Genomic DNA, 18,815 nt, shown 5'->3' with positions numbered 1-18,815 from the left:
TCCTATTAAATCTTTTCCCCTTCACCTTAAACCTATGACCTCTGGTCCTCGGTTCACCTACTCTGGGCAAGAGACCTCTGCAGCCTTTATTATTCTTTGACAAAAATAAATTATATCTATTAAGACTTTTATTTTGAAATTCCTTTGGGAGAAATAAACTCTATAGCCCCTTGCCCTCTTTTTCCATTGATGTATGTCACCAACAACCCTCACCAACTTCTGCAGCTGCACCGCAGAAAGCATTTTATCTGGATGCATCACAGCATGGTTTGGGAACAACTCCAACTGAGACTGCATGAAGTTGAAGAGATGTGTTTAAGAAGGAACTGCAAATGCTGGAAAATTGAAGGTACACAAAAATGCTGGAGAAACTCAGCGGGTGCAGCAGCATCTGTGGAGCGAAGGAAATAGGCAACGATTCGGACCGAAACCCTTCTTCAGACTGATGGGGGATGGCGGGAGAAGAAAGGAAAAAGGAGGAGGAGGAGCCCGAGGGCTGAGGGATGGGAGGAGACAGCCTGAGGGCTGAGGAAGGGGAGGAGACAGCAAGGGCTAACAAAATTGGGAGAATTCAATGTTCATGCTCATGAAGTTGAAGAGAGTTGTGGACGAAGCTCAAACCATTACACAAACTAATCCCCCTTCCATGGACTACATCTACACTTCATGCTGCCTTGGCAAGGTCACCAACATGGTCAAGGACCAGTTTTGCCCCAATCATACCGTATTCTCAGCTCTCCCATCAGGCACGAGGTACAGAAGTTTGAAAATGCATACCTCCAGATTTGGTGACAGTTTCTTCCCAGCTGTTATCAGACAGATTGAGTTCTCGCACCAGCTAGAGTGCAATCCTGACCTGCCATCTAACTCATTGGAGACCTGTGAACTATCTTTAATCAGACTTTATCTTGCACTAAATAATATACCCTTCATCCTTTATCTGTAGAAACATAAAAACATAGAAACATAGAAAATAGGTGCAGGAGTAGGTCATTCGGCCCTTCGAGCCTGCACCGCCATTCAATATGATCACGGCTGATCATCTAACTCAGTATCCTGTACCTGCCTTCTCTCCATACCCCCTGATCCCTTTAGCCACAAGGGCCACATCTAACTCCCTCTTAAATATAGCCAATGAACTGGCCTCAACTACCTTTTGTGGCAGAGAATTCCACAGATTCACCAGTCTCTGTGTGAATTTTTTTTTTCTCATCTCGGTCTTAAAAGACTTCCCCCTTATCCGTAAACTGTGACCGCTTGTTCTGGACTTCCCCAACATCTTCCTACATCTAGCCTGTCCAACCCCTTAAGAATTTTGTACGTTTCTATAAGATCCCCCCTCAATCTTCTAAATTCCAGCGAGTACAAGCCGAGTCTATCCAGTCTTTCTTCATATGAAAGTCCTGCCATCCCAGGAATCAGTCTGGTGAACCTTCTCTGTACTCCCTCTATGGCAAGAATGTATTTCCTCTGATTAGGAGACTAAAACTGCACACAATACTCCAGGTGTGGTCTCACCAAGGCCCTGTACAACTGCAGTAGAAACTCCCTGCTCCTATACTCAAATCCTTTTGCTATGAATGCCAACATACCATTCGCTTTCTTCACTGCCTGCTGCACCTGCATGCCTACTTTCAATGACTGGTGTACTATGACACCCAGATCTCGTTGCATCTCCCCTTTTCCTAATTGGCCACCATTCAGATAATAGTCTACTTTCCTGTTCTTGCCAACAAAGTGGATAACCTCACATTTATCCATATTATACTGTATCTGCCATGCATTTGCCCACTCTCCCAACCTATCCAAGTCACCTTGCATCCTCCTAGCATCCTCCTCACAGCTAACACTACCCCCCAGCTTCGTGTCATCCGTAAACTTGGAGATGTTGCATTCAATTCCCTCGTACAAGTCATTAATATATATTGTATATAGTTGGGGTCCCAGCATTGAATCTTGCAGTACCCCACTAGTCACTGCCTGCCATTGTGAAAAGGACCCGTTTACTCCTACTCTTTGCTTCCTGTCTGCCAGCCAGTTCTCAATCCACATCTGTACTCTGTGGGCGGCTTGATTGCATTCATGCACAGTCTTCTCATTGACTTGATGGCATGCAACAAAAAAGCTTTTCAGTGTACCTCGGTACAGACCCTTCTAATTAACTAAACTGCAGTATTGCGTACAGTTTTGGTCTCCAAACCTGAGGAAGGACATTATTGCCATAGAGGGAGTGCAGAGAAGGTTCACCAGACTGATTCCTGAGATGTCAGGACTGTCTTATGAAGAAAGACTGGATAGACATGGTTTATACTCTCTAGAATTTAGGAGATTGAGAGGGGATCTTATAGAAACTTATAAAATTCTTAAGGGGTTGGACAGGCTAGATGCAGGAAGATTGCTCCCGATGTTGGGGAAGTCCAGGACAAGGGGTCACAGCTTAAGGATAAGGGGGAAATCCTTTAAAACCGAGATGAGAAGAACTTTTTTCACACAGAGAGTGGTGAATCTCTGGAACTCTCTGCCACAGAGGGTAGTCGAGGCCAGTTCATTGGCTATATTTAAGAGGGAGTTAGATGTGGCCCTTGTGGCTAAGGGGATCAGAGGGTATGGAGAGAAGGCAGGTACGGGATACTGAGTTGGATGATCAGCCATGATCATATTGAATGGCGGTGCAGGCTCGAAGGGCCGAATGGCCTACTCCTGCACCTAATTTCTATGTTTCTATGTTTCTATGTAAACAATTGTTTTTATAATGCAATTTTCTATTATGTGAGGTTTTTTAAGAACATAAGGTAGATAGATAGGTAGATAGGTTCTTTATTGTCATTATAACATGTAAACATGTACAACAAAATTAAAAATGCCAACCAGTCAGTGCACCAATCACACATTATCTAAAAGCTAACGATACGTAAAAGAGAAATATCTAAAATGAACAACTAAAATAAATAACATGAAAAAAAAAGCATAAACACACAACCATACATTCTTCTGTCGATTGCACAATCCCTTTGGTATGTAGCGCACCTGCGCTCATTTGGTGGCTATATTAAGCGTGGTTATTGCTGTGGGATAAAAACTGTTTTTGAGTCTGTTTGTCCTTGTCCTCATTGATCTGTACCGTCTGCCTGACGGCAACAGTTCAAACAGGGAGTGTCCGGGGTGGGAAATGTCCTTTATAATGTTCTGGGATTTCTTGAGACAGTGGGAACTGTGTAGGTCCTCCAAGGTGAGGAGAGGGCAGCTGACAATCTTCTGGGCGTTGTTAATAGCCCTCTGGAGCGCTTTCCTCTTAGCCGCTGTGCAGCTGGTGTACCACACGCATACACAGTATGTTAGGATGCTCTCTATGGAGCACCGATAAAAGGACAGCAGCAGTCTCTGAGTGATGTTGTTCTTCCTGAGCACCCTCAGGAAGTGCAGTCTCTGCTGGACCTTTTTCAGCAGCGCAGAGATGTTCACGCTCCACATCAGGTCCTCATCAATATGGATTCCCAGGAAGCGGAAATCCGCCACCCTCTCCACACAGTCCCCTCTGATGATTAATGGTGTAATGTCCGTTTTCTTCTTCCTGTAGTCTATTATGAGCTCCTTGGTTTTTGAGGTGTTGAGGAGCAGGTTATTTTCTCCACACCACACTGTCAGCTGCTCCGCCTCATCCCTGTATGCGTACTCATCCCTCCCAGAGATGAGTCCCACCACCATGGTGTCATCCGCGAATTTGACAATGGTGTTGCTGTGGTGGGCGGGGGTGCAGTCATGTGTGTAGATGGTGTAGAGCAGGGGGCTCAGTACGCAGCCCTGTGGAGAGCCGGCACTGAGGCTGAGGGCCGTGGATGTGTGATGGCCCACTCTGACTCTCTGGCTGCGACCCGACAGGAAGCTATTTATCCACATGCAGGTGGAGTGTGGAAGTCCCAGGTCCCCCAGTTTGTCCACCAGTTTGTGGGGAAGGATGGTATTAAAAGCAGAGCTGTAGTCCACAAAGAGCATCCGCACGTAGCTCCCCCGTTGCTCCAGGTGGGACAGTGCAGCATGGAGAGCTGTGGCTACAGCGTCCTCTGTAGATCTATTCGCTCTGTACGCAAACTGGTGGGGGTCAAAGCTTCGGGGCAGGAGTGATGTGATGTGACCCCGGACCAGTTTTTCAAAACACTTCATCACCACTGGTGTGAGTGCAACTGGCCGGTAGTCGTTGAGGCTGGAAATGTGGGTTTTTTTGGGCAAGGGGACTATGGTGGAGGACTTCAGACAGGGTGGAACAGTGGACTGGGCCAGAGACTGGTTGAAAATCCTCGTACAGACTCCAGCCAGCTGGTCAGCGCAGTCCTTCAGCACGCATCCAGAGACGCCGTCAGGTCCAGTAGCCTTCCTTGGATTGATGGCCCGCAGCGTGCGCCTCACCTCTTGCTCCTCTAGTTTGAGGGTTAGGCTGCTGTGGACCATGTGGTGTGATGTGGCTGTCTCTGGTGGCTCCACTTCAAAGCGAGCAAAGAAGAGGTTCAGCTCCTCTGCCAACGAGGTGTCACCTTCAGCAGCTCCAAGGTTGGTCTTGTAGTTGGTGAGATACTGGATCCCCTGCCACACCTGCCTGCTGTTGTTACTGTCCAGGTGGTCCTCTATCCTCCTCCTGTAGTCTGATTTGGCCTCTCTGATGCCTCTCTTCAGGTTAGCTCGGGCCGTGCTGTATAAACATAGAAACATAGAAACATAGAAATTTGGTGCAGGAGTAGGCCATTCGGCCCTTCGAGCCTGCACCGCCATTCAATATGATCATGGCTGATCATCCAACTCAGTATCCCGTACCTGCCTTCTCTCCATACCCTCTGATCCCTTTAGCCACAAGGGCCACATCTAACTCCCTCTTAAATATAGCCAATGAACTGGCCTCGACTACCCTCTGTGGCAGAGAGTTCCAGAGATTCACCACTCTCTGTGTGAAATAAGTTCTTCTCATCTCGGTTTTAAAGGATTTCCCCCTTATCCTTAAGCTGTGACCCCTTGTCCTGGACTTCCCCAACATCGGGAGCAATCTTCCTGCATCAAGATAAAGCCCTATCGCCAGACCTAAAAGCGGTGTTTCTCTCTTTTAACAGCCGCTGGACCTCCCGGGTCATCCAGGGCTTCTGGTTGGGGTAGACCCGGATGCGTTTGTCCACTGTGACCGTGTCCATGCAGTTTTGAATGTAACACAGTACACTGTCTGTGAACACCTCCAGGTCCTGGTGTTCAAACACATCCGAGTTGGTCCTGTCGAAGCAGTCCTGCAGCTGCTGAGAGGCACCATCAGGCCAGGTTGTGATGGTCTTTGTGATGGTAGGAGCAGTTTTCCTGAGGGTGGCTTATGCAGGAATTAAAAGCAGGGACATATGGTCAGACTGGCCCAGGTGTGGTAGTGGTCTAGCCCTGTAGCCCAGCTTGATGTTGGAGTAGACCTTGTCCAGTGTGTTAGCTCCTCTTGTAGCACATTTAACATGCTGGTAGAATTTGGGGTGCATTGCCTTCAAGTTCGCGTGATTAAAGTCCCCTGCTATGATGTGAACAGCGTCAGGATATGTGCTCTGTTGACTGCTAGTGCTACCATACAAATGTCCGATAGCCGAGTTAGCATTAGCATCCGGTGGTATGTACACAGCAGTTATCATGACGACAAGTCCGGGGAGCAGTGACTGTCTACAATCACTGTGTTAGTACACCAGTTGTTGTTCACGTACACACAGAGCCCTCCTCCTCTGCTCTTACCGGAGTCTCTTGTCCTGTCATGACGCTGTGCGGTGTAACCTGCTAGCTCGATAGCAGAGTCCGGAATGAATGAATGAATGAAGCCAGGTCTCCGTGATCAACAGAATGCAGCTGTCCTTTACGGCGTTGTTAGCTGCTGTCTGTAGCCTCAGTTCATCCATCTATAACTATCATGTTATAGCAGAACTACCTGTATGTTTTAACCAATAAGGCACTTTGAAATACATTCACTGTCATCATAGAGGAATATTTATTGAAAAGGGGATAAAATGTAACAATCCCTTGAGATATTTTCTATCTGCTGGCCTTGAAAATAAAGTTTCCAAAAGGCCAGGACTGCAATTACCGGGAAAACCACCATTTCTTTATATATGAATTTAATATGAACTTATTACACAATTTAAAAAATCACACTCATCAAAGCAGGCATGTAAATCGCTATCAAAATATGCAGGGGACTGGGGGACAGGGGGGACATAATATATGGGCGGCCCCGCGCGTATGCACACGCACACACACACACGAGGCTCAATCCAGCGTTAAATGCAGCTCAAATCTGCCTGCTCGCCGGGTTAGCCTACAGCCCTGCCTGGACTGATGGGACACCAGCGCTGCTTCTCCGCACTGGCTGTAAACCTGGGCCATATTTCCCGCAAGTCCAGGCAGGGCTGTAGGTTAACCTGGCGGGACAGGCAGAGTGGAGCTGGGTTTAGCGCAGCTTCTCTGCGCTGGCTGTGGGCCGGGGGGCACAGCTCCCGTCTGACTCCTGATGTCTCTGGCCACTCCCGGGGGGGGGGGGCACTCGAGTGGGGACGGGGATGGCCCAGTGGTGGTTCGGCAATGATTGCAGCACAGGAGACCGGGATCGATCCTGGCTGCGGATGAGGCGCAGGTCTGTGTCCAGGGCTGTCGAGAGTGTTTTGGCACGTCACCCTCCTCCAATCACCGCGCTCTATCCTCAGTCCCACCCCCCACCTACTTGCACCTCTGACCGACACCTCCCTCCTCCAATCACCGCGCTGATTCATCATGTCCTGCCTCCCATTGCCTGCTGACCGACGTCTCTCTCGTCCAATCGGCGCCCTCGATCAGCTGTCCCACCTCCGGTTTGTCTCGCGGACAGCGGAGATTTCACTGTGTTTTAAAATCCCGATTTTTAAAAAATGGGGGGGGGGGGGGGATCGTCCCCCACCTCTCAAAATAGGGGGGCGCCCCCCCTGGCTCCCCTGGGATTTCCGCCCCTGCATTCATGAATGGACAATGGCAGATTACTACACACACCCTTTCTAATCGCTATCTGTAAGTAACAATGTCACTTTTTATATATATTTGAATGCAGAATCTGATTTACTGGTTATTTACTGGTAGAACATTGCTAGAGTATAGTTCAAGGCAGATTGGAAAGGAATGTGCTAACCTTCTGTGTTTTAATTTTATGTTGATCTGAAATTTGCCTGCTGATTTGTATAATTAAATACGATTATGATGGGTGTCATTGTTATTCTCATTGCAACATTGGGGGTCAAAATCTATCCATGCATTCAGTTAAAGAATTTTGTTGTTCTTTTGCAGTGCTGGGATTCTTATATTTGTGAAAACCGAGAATAAAGAACCACCACAAGAAGAAACATCCCCCTTAATACAGGACAAGGAAATGGAAAAGGACAAGGAAATGGAAAAGGACAAGGAAATGGAAAAGGACAAAGACAAGGAAGTGGTAGCCTTACAGGTTTGGGAAATAAATAGCAGCACGTTTTTTCAGCATCTTAAATTAAAGTTCATAAAGTATTAAACCAAGAAACCATTTTTTTAAACATTTCCAGTAAGATTGGATAATGCCCCACTGTCACAGTCCAGTTCATGGCCTTTTTTTAACAGGAAAGATTCCAATGCCCATCTCTCCATCCCCATCGGATGGTCGTGTGGGCCTGGGAGGAGGGGAGGTTGTTCAGGGGGTGTTTTGCCCAACACCCTCCATCCCGTTCAACATTATATTCCTAAACCAACTAAAGATTGTGCTGGCATATTGAAGGCGTTGCTGACCTCCATCCGCAATGTCTGCCTTTGCAAAGAGCTGACTCTGAAGACGGAAGCAGCTCACATTGTTCAAGGTCCTCCTATGACCTCTAATCATCAACAAGCAGTGTTGTGCAGCTAGGGTAGATTGATGATGACTTTTGACTTGTTGGTTTTGTATAGCAGGCAGGGGCGGAAAACCCGGGGGGGGCCAGAGGGGACACGTCCCCTTCATGTTTTCAGAGGTGGGGGACATCCCCCCCAAGTTTTTGTAATCCGGATTTAAAAACCCGGTGAAATCTCCGCTTTCCGCGAGACAGTGGGGGTGGGACTGATGATCGAGGGCGCCAATTGGAGGAGAGAGACATCGGTCAACAGGCAATGGGGGCGGGACATGATTCAGCGCAATGATTGGAGGAGGGAGGAGTGGGGGGGGGGGAGGTGGGATGGGACTGAGGATCGAGCACGGTGATTGGAGGAGGGAGACGTGGCACAGACCTGCGCTTCATCCGCAGCCAGGATCGATCCCGACCGGGTCTCCGGCGCTGTCCCGTCCCCACCCGAGTAGAGTCCTCCGCTATAGGATCTTTGGGTGGCGGTCAGACGGGCCAACGCAGAGAAACAGCGCTAAACCAGCTAACTCTGCCTGTCCCGCCAGGTGAGCTTACAACCCTTCCTGGGCTTGCGGAAAATATGGCCAGCGCGGAGAAGCAGCGCTGGTATCCCGTCAGTCCAGACAGAGCTGTAGGTTAATCCGGTGAGACAGGCAGAGTTGAGCTGCATTTAGCGCTGGATTGAGCCTCTGAAGCCTTGCGCGCATGTGTGCGTGTGTGAGTGTGCGCATGCATGCGTGTCCACCAAATAATTGTGTCCCCCGTCACGTCCATGTTTTGATAGCGAGTTCCGCTCTTGATAGCAGGCCCCTCCTCTCAATTTTTTTTGTAAGTGAATCAACAATGGTTTGGACTTTGGTCTCTGAGCACATGTAAGCATGCTACAGCTTCAGTGTATGCCAACTATTTTATTGGTTTAAGCACCCTCATTGTATTACTCCGTGTTTTCATGACATTCAAAACATCCGAAATCTTCCCAAATGTTTAAACCGGTGCTCTTACTTTACTTGCGCTGCTTAAGTTGCTTCTCCTAGGATTTTCCTTTAAATTAAATAGATTTGATGTCCTCAAAATACTTTTTCTCAGGCCCTCATTCCATTGGCATCCATTGTTTTCACACTGGCACCTCTTCTCAGCAGCCACCTTATTCCTAGAACTCCGTACAAGGCGACAGCTAGATAGAAACCTAAATACTACAGGTTCATGACTGAACTGTCTGCACAACAGAAGATATTATAGTGACAAAAGTAATAGAACCACTACCTCAGAGCTCCAATGCTCCAATGCTCCAATTCAATCCTAACATCCGGTGCTGTCCATGTGGAGTTTGTGATTTCCCTTTCTCCATGTAGGCTTCCTCTGACCGTTCCAATTTCCTCCAACATCCCAAATATGTGTGGGTTGGTAGGTAAATTCTCCACATCAAATGGTTCTTACTCTGTAGATGAGTGATAAAATCTTGACATGGGGGGTAGTTGATGGGAGTGTGTAGAGAATAAAATGTAGGATTTGCTCGAGTGCTTGATAATTGACGCAGACTCTAAGAGCCTATTTTCATACTGTATGATTTAATGAGTGACAAAACTAAATGCAAACAGTATGTCGCTGCTACCTTCTGAAATGACATGTAGAGAGATGCCATTGCACCTGACAGATGTACTTGTTGAAAGGAATCCCCTTCCGCACTTAGCTGCCATCTCTACAATGCTGGGGATATTTAAGACGTGTTGAATGGAAATTGTACATTTTCATACTCAGTAATTAAATAGTGGCTTTGACCAAACTGGAGCATTTGACACATTAAAAGCTGGACGCACTATTGTCTTCAGTCCACCAAAAGCATTAGTGAAAATGTTGTGATCTACCGGTTGCCTGGAATTCACAGCTGCATTGTTGCAGAACAATGATACATCTCACAACTAATCCTGTCATTTTGAATTTTAGTCCAAAACATAGAAGACTTATTTTGTTTAGTTTAATACAATAACGTACTTCCCTTCAGTATTCTCCAATTGCAGAGAAACATGAATTTTATCTGAAAATATTGTAAAGAGAATGGTAGGAAATCTTCAAGATTACCATTAGCTTTTTTTTAAACCAGTTTTCATCCTAATAGGAGACTTCGACAAAACAAGGAGACACTTGCTGGACTGATAAACTCAACCCCCCACAAAAGAAATTGGTGTAAGTAAACAAAGTCCACATTAAGAGCACTTTATAGTTCAGCCTAATACAGTTATAAAACAATAATTCAAAGGCATTATTCTTTCATATAAATACTGACTGACAAATTAACTATCGTTGGACAGTCCCAGTGCAATGTCTAATGGATGTTGTCGTGCAGCATAAACTTGGGATAGGTTGACACAGATTTAATGGTTTAGTTCAGAAATCAACTAGGATACCAATAGTCAGACATTAACAACATTGCAGGATAGAGGGTGAACAGATTAGAGGCCCTTTTTGTAAGAAAACTCTAGTCTTTTGGTTACCTGAACTTATTATTGCTCTTCGAAAGTAGGACAATAGATGTCTCTTGTCTTGTGGATGAGGGGGAGGTTTAAGTGTAAATGTAAGGTGGATGGGAAGAAAGTACTTGGAAGAACAGATAGAAACACATTGATTTGTGTGTACCTTAGAAGAGCGACAAAATTAAAGGGAAAGTAAATGTTGGAATGGATGAACTGGGTTTACAGTGTTTTACATATAAAGACACAACCTTGGTGGGTATCTACTCACCCCCGTACATTCCAGGCGCCATCTTTTCAGGACAGAAAATACAATATTTATTAATGGAGGCAAATGAGAATCCTCTTGAATCATCGTATCATAAAATCATTGAATAATTACAGATGGCTATTTGCCCTATTTTGGGTGTGAAGGTCGATAAAGAGCTACCTAGCCTAATCCCACATTCCAGCAGGACATTCAGGAACATCTACTTTTCCCACAACCATAGGTTCTACACCACCCTAATTCTACCTCAATAATGGAACACTGCAGACCACTTCTTGCACCATCATGGACTTGTTTTCTAATTGTATATTTTTGTCCCAAGGTCCTTTTTATTGCAGTCTTTTTCTTTTCATTATCATGAAGAATTTATGCATCATTTTTGTATAATTTATACTATTGCGTGTTGTCGGAGTCTATGTGCCTGTGATGCTACTTGCAAGCAAGATTTTCATTGTACCTGTACCTGTACCTGATCGTGCCTGTACAATATGACACGCAGAACATCTATTATCATTGAGATCAGTCTTATTTTTCCGTGTTTTTAATAGACGATTAAAACTTCAGCACAGGAGATGGAGATCTGAATCATTGCATCATTGGAAGGATTAATGTGACATTTTATGACTTTTTATTTTTTAATTACCTTGTATATGCTATGATTAATTTGGCTTCAATATGATGGTGTGCTTTAACTGATCTTGCAGCATGAGAAAATTCTTGACAAAACAAAGACTCTTTGCTTACATAAATGCAAATCTCCAAATTTCAATTGGAATGAAATTATATAAATTCAATGAGTTGAGAAAATGTGTTTTTGCTTAAAGGGTAGGGTCAGATTCTCAGACCTTATCCTTTAAGCAAAAACACATTTTTTCTCATGCTGCAAGATAAGTACCAAGAATAAATGAATCCACACCATCATATGTGGATAGAGAACTGGCTGGCAAACAGGAAGCAAAGAGTAGGAGTAAACGGGTCCTTTTCACAATGGCAGGCAGTGACTAGTGGGGTACCGCAAGGCTCAGTGCTGGGACCCCAGCTATTTACAATATATATTAATGATCTGGATGAGGGAATTGAAGGCAATATCTCCAAGTTTGTGGATGACACTAAGCTGGGGGGCAGTGTTAGCTGTGAGGAGGATGCTAGGAGACTGCAAGGTGACTTGGATAGGCTGGGTGAGTGGGCAAATGTTTGGCAGATGCAGTATAATGTGGATAAATGTGAGGTTATCCATTTTGGTGGCAAAAACAGGAAAGCAGACTATTATCTAAATGGTGGCCGACTAGGAAAAGGGGAGATGCAGCGAGACCTGGGTGTCATGGTACACCAGTCATTGAAAGTGGGCATGCAGGTGCAGCAGGCAGTGAAGAAAGCGAATGGTATGTTAGCTTTCATAGCAAAAGGATTTGAGTATAGGAGCAGGGAGGTTCTACTGCAGTTGTACAGGGTCTTGGTGAGACCACACCTGGAGTATTGCGTACAGTTTTGGTCTCCAAATCTGAGGAAGGACATTATTGCCATAGAGGGAGTGCAGAGAAGGTTCACCAGACTGATTCCTGGGATGTCAGGACTGTCTTATGAAGAAAGACTGGATAGACTTGGTTTATACTCTCTAGAATTTAGGAGATTGAGAGGGGATCTTATAGAAACTTACAAAATTCTTAAGGGGTTGGACAGGCTAGATGCAGGAAGATTGCTCCCGATGTTGGGGAAGTCCAGGACAAGGGGTCACAGCTTAAGGATAAGGGGGAAATCCTTTAAAACCGAGATGAGAAGAACTTTTTTCACACAGAGAGTGGTGAATCTCTGGAACTCCCTGCCACAGAGGGTAGTCGAGGCCAGTTCATTGGCTATATTTAAGAGGGCGTTAGATGTGGCCCTTGTGGCTAAGGGGATCAGAGGGTATGGAGAGAAGGCAGGTACGGGATACTGAGTTGGATGATCAGCCATGATCATATTGAATGGCGGTGCAGGCTCGAAGGGCCGAATGGCCTACTCCTGCACCTAATTTCTATATTTCTATGTTTCTATATTGAAGCCAAATTAATTATAGCATATACAAGCCAATTAAAAATAAAATGAGTCATAAAATGTTACATTAATCCTGCCAATGATGCAATGATTCAGATCTCCATCTTCTGTGCTGAAGTTTTGAACCTCCATTAAAAGCACGGAAAAATAAGACTGATCTCAATGATACCGGATGTTCTGCTATAAGATGTACTCCCATAATGCTGACTGACAAATTAACTAGCGTTGGACAGTCCCAGTGCAATGTCTAATGGATGTTGTCGTGCAGCATAAACTTGGGATAGGTTGACACAGATTTAATGGTTTAGTTCAGAAATCAACTAGGATACCAATAGTCAGACATTAACAACATTGCAGGATAGAGGGTGAACAGATTAGAGGCCCTTTTCGTAAGAAAACTCTAGTCTTTTGGTTACCTGAACTTATTATTGCTCTTCGAAAGTAGGACAATAGATGTCTCTTGTCTTGTGGATGAGGGGGAGGTTTAAGTATAAATGTAAGGTGGATGGGAAGAAAGTACTTGGAAGAACAGATAGAAACACATTGATTTGTGTGTGCCTTAGAAGAGCGACAAAATTAAAGGGAAAGTAAATGTTGGAATGGATGAACTGGGTTTACAGTGTTTTACATATAAAGACACAACCTTGGTGGGTATCTACTCACCCAATGACTAGTGGGGTACCGCAAGGCTCAGTGATGGGACCCCAGCTATTTACAATATATATTAATGATCTGGACGAGGGAATTGAATGCAACATCTCCAAGTTTGCAGATGACACGAGGCTGGGGGACAGTATTAGCTGTGAGGAGGATGCTAGGAGGCTGCAAGGTGACTTGGATAGGTTGGGTTAGTGGGCAAATGTATGGCAGCTGCAGTATAATGTGGATAAATGTGAGGTTATCCACTTTGGTGGCAAAAACAGGAAAGTAGACTATTATCTGAATGGTGGCCGATTAGGAAAAGGAGAGATGCAACGAGACCTGGGTGTCATGGTACACCAGTCATTAAAAGTAGGCATGCAGGTGCAGCAGGCAGTGAAGAAGGCAAATGGTATGTTAGCATTCATAGCAAAAGGATTTGAGTATAGGAACAGGGAGGTTCTACTGCAGTTGTACAGGGTCTTGGTGAGACCACACCTGGAGTATTGCGTACAGTTTTGGTCTCCTAATCTAAGGAAAGACATTCTTGCACATAGAGGGAGTACAGAGAAGATTCACCAGACTGATTCCTGGGATGTCATAATAAAAATAAGACTGATCTCAATGATACCGGATGTTCTGCTATAAGATGTACTCCCATAATGCTAATTGAATAATACACAATTGATGAATTAGGGACAGTATCACTGTTACATAGGCATATAACGCAGTTTCCATCAGAAAATGTACTTCGGAACTCGTCAAGCAAAAAAAGAAAGCTGCCTTGGGAAAATAACAATTGAGGGAGTAAAACCCTGTTTCTATGTAAACTACTTGCACAAATCAGACACCATTGTCTCTTAAGAGCAAAGTCTATTAGTTTACCGCATGTGCGCTTTGAAATTGGCAAGTAATGACTTCTATTAACACATATGCAATGAAACTTTATTAAAAAAATGAAACATGCGGCTTTTATTGTTTTTAGCTTGTAGTAACAAAACTAAACTTATAGCCGTTAAAAGGCCTTTATTTTTGGAAAATCTTGCTGAAAATCTCTAACCTCTTCATTTGCCCATCAACACAGTTGTTTTCAGAACGAGATTTTATTCAACACGAGGTTTCTCAGGAACGTAACTATCACTATATAGCAGAATGTGAATGGCTCAATACCCACTGGACCCTGATATATATATTCAAGATCATTCTGTTCCCCAGTAAGCAACAGATCGCTGAGACTTTATCCTATAATAGACACAAAAAGCTGGAGTAACGCAGCGGGTCAGACAGCATCTCTGAGAAATGGAATAGGTGACTTTTCGGGTTAAGAACCTTCTTCAGACCTGAAACATCACCTATTCCTTTTCTGTGTCTATCTTTGGTTTAAACCAACATCTGCAGTTCTTTCCTACACACTTTATCCCATCAGCCAAGGCTGGATTGATCGAGTTCCAGGGAAGAATGGACTGAGTGACTGAAGAAAGGTCTAAAGAAGGGACCCGACCCAATACATCATCTATTCACGTTCTCCAGGATGCTGCCTGACCCACTGAGTTACTCCATCACTTTGTGTACTTATTTGTAAACCAGCATCTGCAGTTCCTCGTATCTCCAAAGTATTTATCTTCCTTATGATACAAGTTGTGGCAGAGTTTCTAATGCATTTTATAAAACGTGCTGCATAAATTGCCACGCCATGGAAAGTTGGGTTTATAGCTGTTATCCTTCTGACTTCGGGATGTCTGGAGAAGGAAATAGCTGAGGCCTCTTTCAATGAAAGTGCTGGCCAGTTCATAACATGGGGATAGTATTTCCCTCAGCCGAAGGTTAAAGAGCAGAACCACAGAGGGAGAGTTGAGCCCTCTGCTGAAGAGACAGCTGAAGCTGTATAGACTAAGCTGCTGGGAACATTAGGTAGCCGTAGTAGTCAACTGCGGCCTGAATCTTAGTGTCACCTAATTTTGCAACATTTTTGTCTGCTTTTGAGCATGCTCCGTGCAGTAACACTGCAGGCAACCTTCTTTTGATTGCTTTGGTGACTGGCTACCAAACATGAGAGTGTTCGGTAGCCAATACACTTTCAGGTGCTTTCCTTGATATTGCTCGCTTGCCTTTTATTGCTGCCTGCCACACCGACCTTTGCCATAGAGTCATAGAGTTATGGAGTCTTTCAATGTGGAAATAGGCCCTTCAGCACAACGTGCCCCACATTCGCCAACATGTCCCATCTGCACTAGCCCCATCTGCCTGCATTTGGTCCATATCCCACTAAACCTGCCCTATCCATGTACCTGTATAAATGTTATTTAAACATCACAATAGTACCTGCCACAACTACCTCTTCCGGATGCCCGTTCCATGCACCCACCACTCGTTGTGTGAGAAAGTTACCCCTCAGGTCCTTATTAAATCTTTCCCACCTTAAACCTTTGCCCTCTGGCTCTCATATTCCCCTATTCTGGGCAAGAGGCTCTGTGCCTCTACCTGATCTATTCCTGTCATGATTTTGTACACTATTTCGCTAACCCATGTTGCTAATGGGTTCTAATGCAAACCTTTGAAAGGCTAGTTGTAGAGCTGAGTCTCCCCTTGAGATGATGTCCCACGGGATGCTGCTCCTGCTATGTTCTAGGTGCTGGCTGCAGCTGCTGCGTGATCAGTGAACCAACTGACGTTGGACCATAAATATCCCCAGAGATGGCACTCATTGCCCCCTTCCTCCTCCCCACCTCCACCCCCAATGCTGCTTACCAAACTGACGATGAGCAAAGTATATGGAAGCCCAAGACTTGTGCTGTCCCCTCCTCAGTGTTTCTGTCGGTAACAATGCCCAGGCCAATGCCTTTGTGCCCTTGTGATTGCTGCACAGTGTTGCTGCTGGAGCCACCCTCTGCCCCAAAACATGTTGATCTTCCGAAAAACTTTTAGCCATTGACGCTGACCATTGACAGGGACCTCAACACAAGCTCTGCTGTTCATCGTAGGGTGTCTGTGAATAGAAACATAGAAAATAGGTGCAGGAGTAGGCCATTCGGCCCTTCGAGCCTGCACCGCCATTCAATATGATCATGGCTGATCATCCAACTCAGTATCCTGTACCTGCCTTCTCTCCATACCCCCTGATCCCTTTAGCCACAAGGGCCACATCTAACTCCCTCTTAAATATAGCCAATGAACTGGCCTCAACTACCTTCTGTGGCAGAGAATTCCAGAGATTCACCACTCTCTGTCTGAAAAATGTTTTCCTCATCTCGGTCCTAAAAGATTTCCCCCTTATCCTTAAACTGTGACCCCTTGTCCTGGACTTCCCCAACATCGGGAACAATCTTCCTGCATCGAGCCTGTCCAACCCCTTAAGAATTTTGTAAGTTTCTATAAGATCCCCCCTCAATCTTCTAAATTCTAGCGAGTACAAACCGAGTCTATCCAGTCTTTCTTCATATGAAAGTCCTGACATCCCAGGAATCAGTCTGGTGAATCTTCTCTGTACTCCCTCTATGGCAAGAATGTCTTTTCTCAGATTAGGAGACCAAAACTGTACGCAATACTCCAGGTGTGGTCTCACCAAGACCCTGTACAACTGCAGTAGAACCTCCCTGCTCCTATACTCAAATCCTTTTGCTATGAATGCTAACATACCATTCGCCTTCTTCACTGCCTGCTGCACCTGCATGCCTACTTTTAATGACTGGTGTACCATGACATCCAGGTCTCGTTGCATCTCCTCTTTTCCTAATCGGCCACCATTCAGATAATAGTCTACTTTCCTGTTTTTACCACCAGAGTGGATAACCTCACATTTATCCACATTATACTGCAGCTGCCATACATTTGCTCTCTAACCCAACCTATCCAAGTCACCTTGCAGCCTCCTAGCATCCTCCTCACAGCTAACACTGCCCCCCAGCCTCGTGTCATCTGCAAACTTGGAGATGTTGCGTTCAATTCCCTCGTCCAGATCATTAATATATATTGTAAATAGCTGGGGTCCCATCACTGAGCCTTGCGGTACCCCACTAGTCATTGCCTGCCATTCTGAAAAAGACCCGTTTACCCCTACTCTTTGCTTCCTGTCTGCCAGCCAGTTCTCTATCCACATCAATACTGAACCCCCAATACCGTATGCTTTAAGTTTGCATACTAATCTCTTATTCACCACACAGCCTGGAGGGGACACTAGTTCCTTGACACAGGCGCTTACATGGAATGCCCCAGTTCTTCCTGCCTTTTCAATATGAGTTTGGTATATGTGGGAAAAAAGCCCATCAAACAGACAGTGGGCTCCTGTGTCAAGGAACTAGTGTCCCCTCCAGGCTGTGTGGTGAATCGATAGATTCCAGGGTACTGGGGAGGAGATGTATCTTTGAAAGGAACAGCCACCTCTGTAAACTGGCTCAAAATGCTGGATTAACTTAACTTAACTTAGTTCAGGCAGCATCTCTGGAGAAGGTGTATACGTGATATTTCAGGTGAGGACCCTTCTCACATCCATGATCTCCAGGGATGCTGCCTGACCTGCTGAATTACTTCAGAGTTTTTGTCTTCTTTTGTAAACCACAACAAAAAAGCTTTTCACTGTACCTCGGTACATGTGACAATAAACTAAACTAAACTAAACTAAACTAAACTAAACTAAACTAAACTAAACTAAACTAAACTAAACTGAACAAAATTAAATTGTAAGCAGCCTGGCCATGAATAAGTGGGTGACGTGCCTGGGTCCTGTGGAATGTGTAGCTCTTCTCATAGCTCAGTTTGTCTGCCTCTATGTTTCTCCCAGCCTGTATCCCTCTGCAGCTCAGTGGGTTAACAGATTCAATGTAAACTCAATAGTTTGATTTGCTTTCAGATCCCTGTCTAATTTGTTGTTTATAATCTATTCCACAGAGGCTGCAGTCTTGCAATGTATGCAGGCTTATTGTACGGCTCCAGTTTTGTGCCAGTCCTCTACATTAAAAACCACGCAGAAAAAAATGAAACCAAGTTTTTCGGAGCTAGTCAGTTTGGTAAGAAATTTAGTTTCTTCAAGCATCCTTAAAAATCCCCAGTAACTCTGTTTATTCCTTTTTATCACAAGAGACACAATCTTATCTGGCTTACATGGAGATTAATACCAAACACTGAAACTTCTTCAAATGTTTGCAGACTTGAACTATTGAAAATACTAAAGCTAGTCATGAATGTCCTGCCAATAAAAACGTGTAGAGATAGACTTGGAATTTATTGGCACACTTACCTTTACAAATGCCATATTCTCTGCCGGTTTTCTATTTCTGTTATATTATTCCTTGGACCTTGGACCTTTGACCTGTTTTGAATCCTTTATCCATATATTCCATTCACATAGATGAGCAAATCCAAGCTGAACACCACGTAGAATGTCTATCAATACTATGGTCTTCTAACTATGTGGAACATGGACCACTCCACAAACTGTACTGTGGTTACAGTGCATATGTATTTACAGGTGAAGTAAATACCAAGATCATCAATATATTATTCAGAGCAATGATAAAATGCACACTTTCAATTTACCTA

The 18,815-nt window shown here is 44.8% G+C and overlaps 1 protein-coding gene across 1 annotated transcript in view; it reads left to right on the top strand.

Annotated features, from left to right (window-relative positions):
* The window catches only part of LOC116979537 (transmembrane protein 144-like), a 76,836-nt gene that overhangs the window by 46,541 nt on the left and 11,480 nt on the right, over positions 1-18,815 (top strand). The window contains exons 5-7 of the mRNA XM_033031127.1: positions 7,315-7,430; positions 10,016-10,055; positions 18,165-18,283. Coding sequence (XP_032887018.1) covers positions 7,315-7,430; positions 10,016-10,055; positions 18,165-18,283 — 275 coding nt within the window. The remainder of the gene's footprint in view (positions 1-7,314; positions 7,431-10,015; positions 10,056-18,164; positions 18,284-18,815) is intronic.

Source organism: Amblyraja radiata, chromosome 1 (genome assembly GCF_010909765.2).
Source record: "Amblyraja radiata isolate CabotCenter1 chromosome 1, sAmbRad1.1.pri, whole genome shotgun sequence".
NCBI lineage: Eukaryota > Metazoa > Chordata > Chondrichthyes > Rajiformes > Rajidae > Amblyraja > Amblyraja radiata.
Note: the sequence above shows the minus strand (reverse complement) of the source record. Positions and strands in the feature narration are given on the sequence as shown.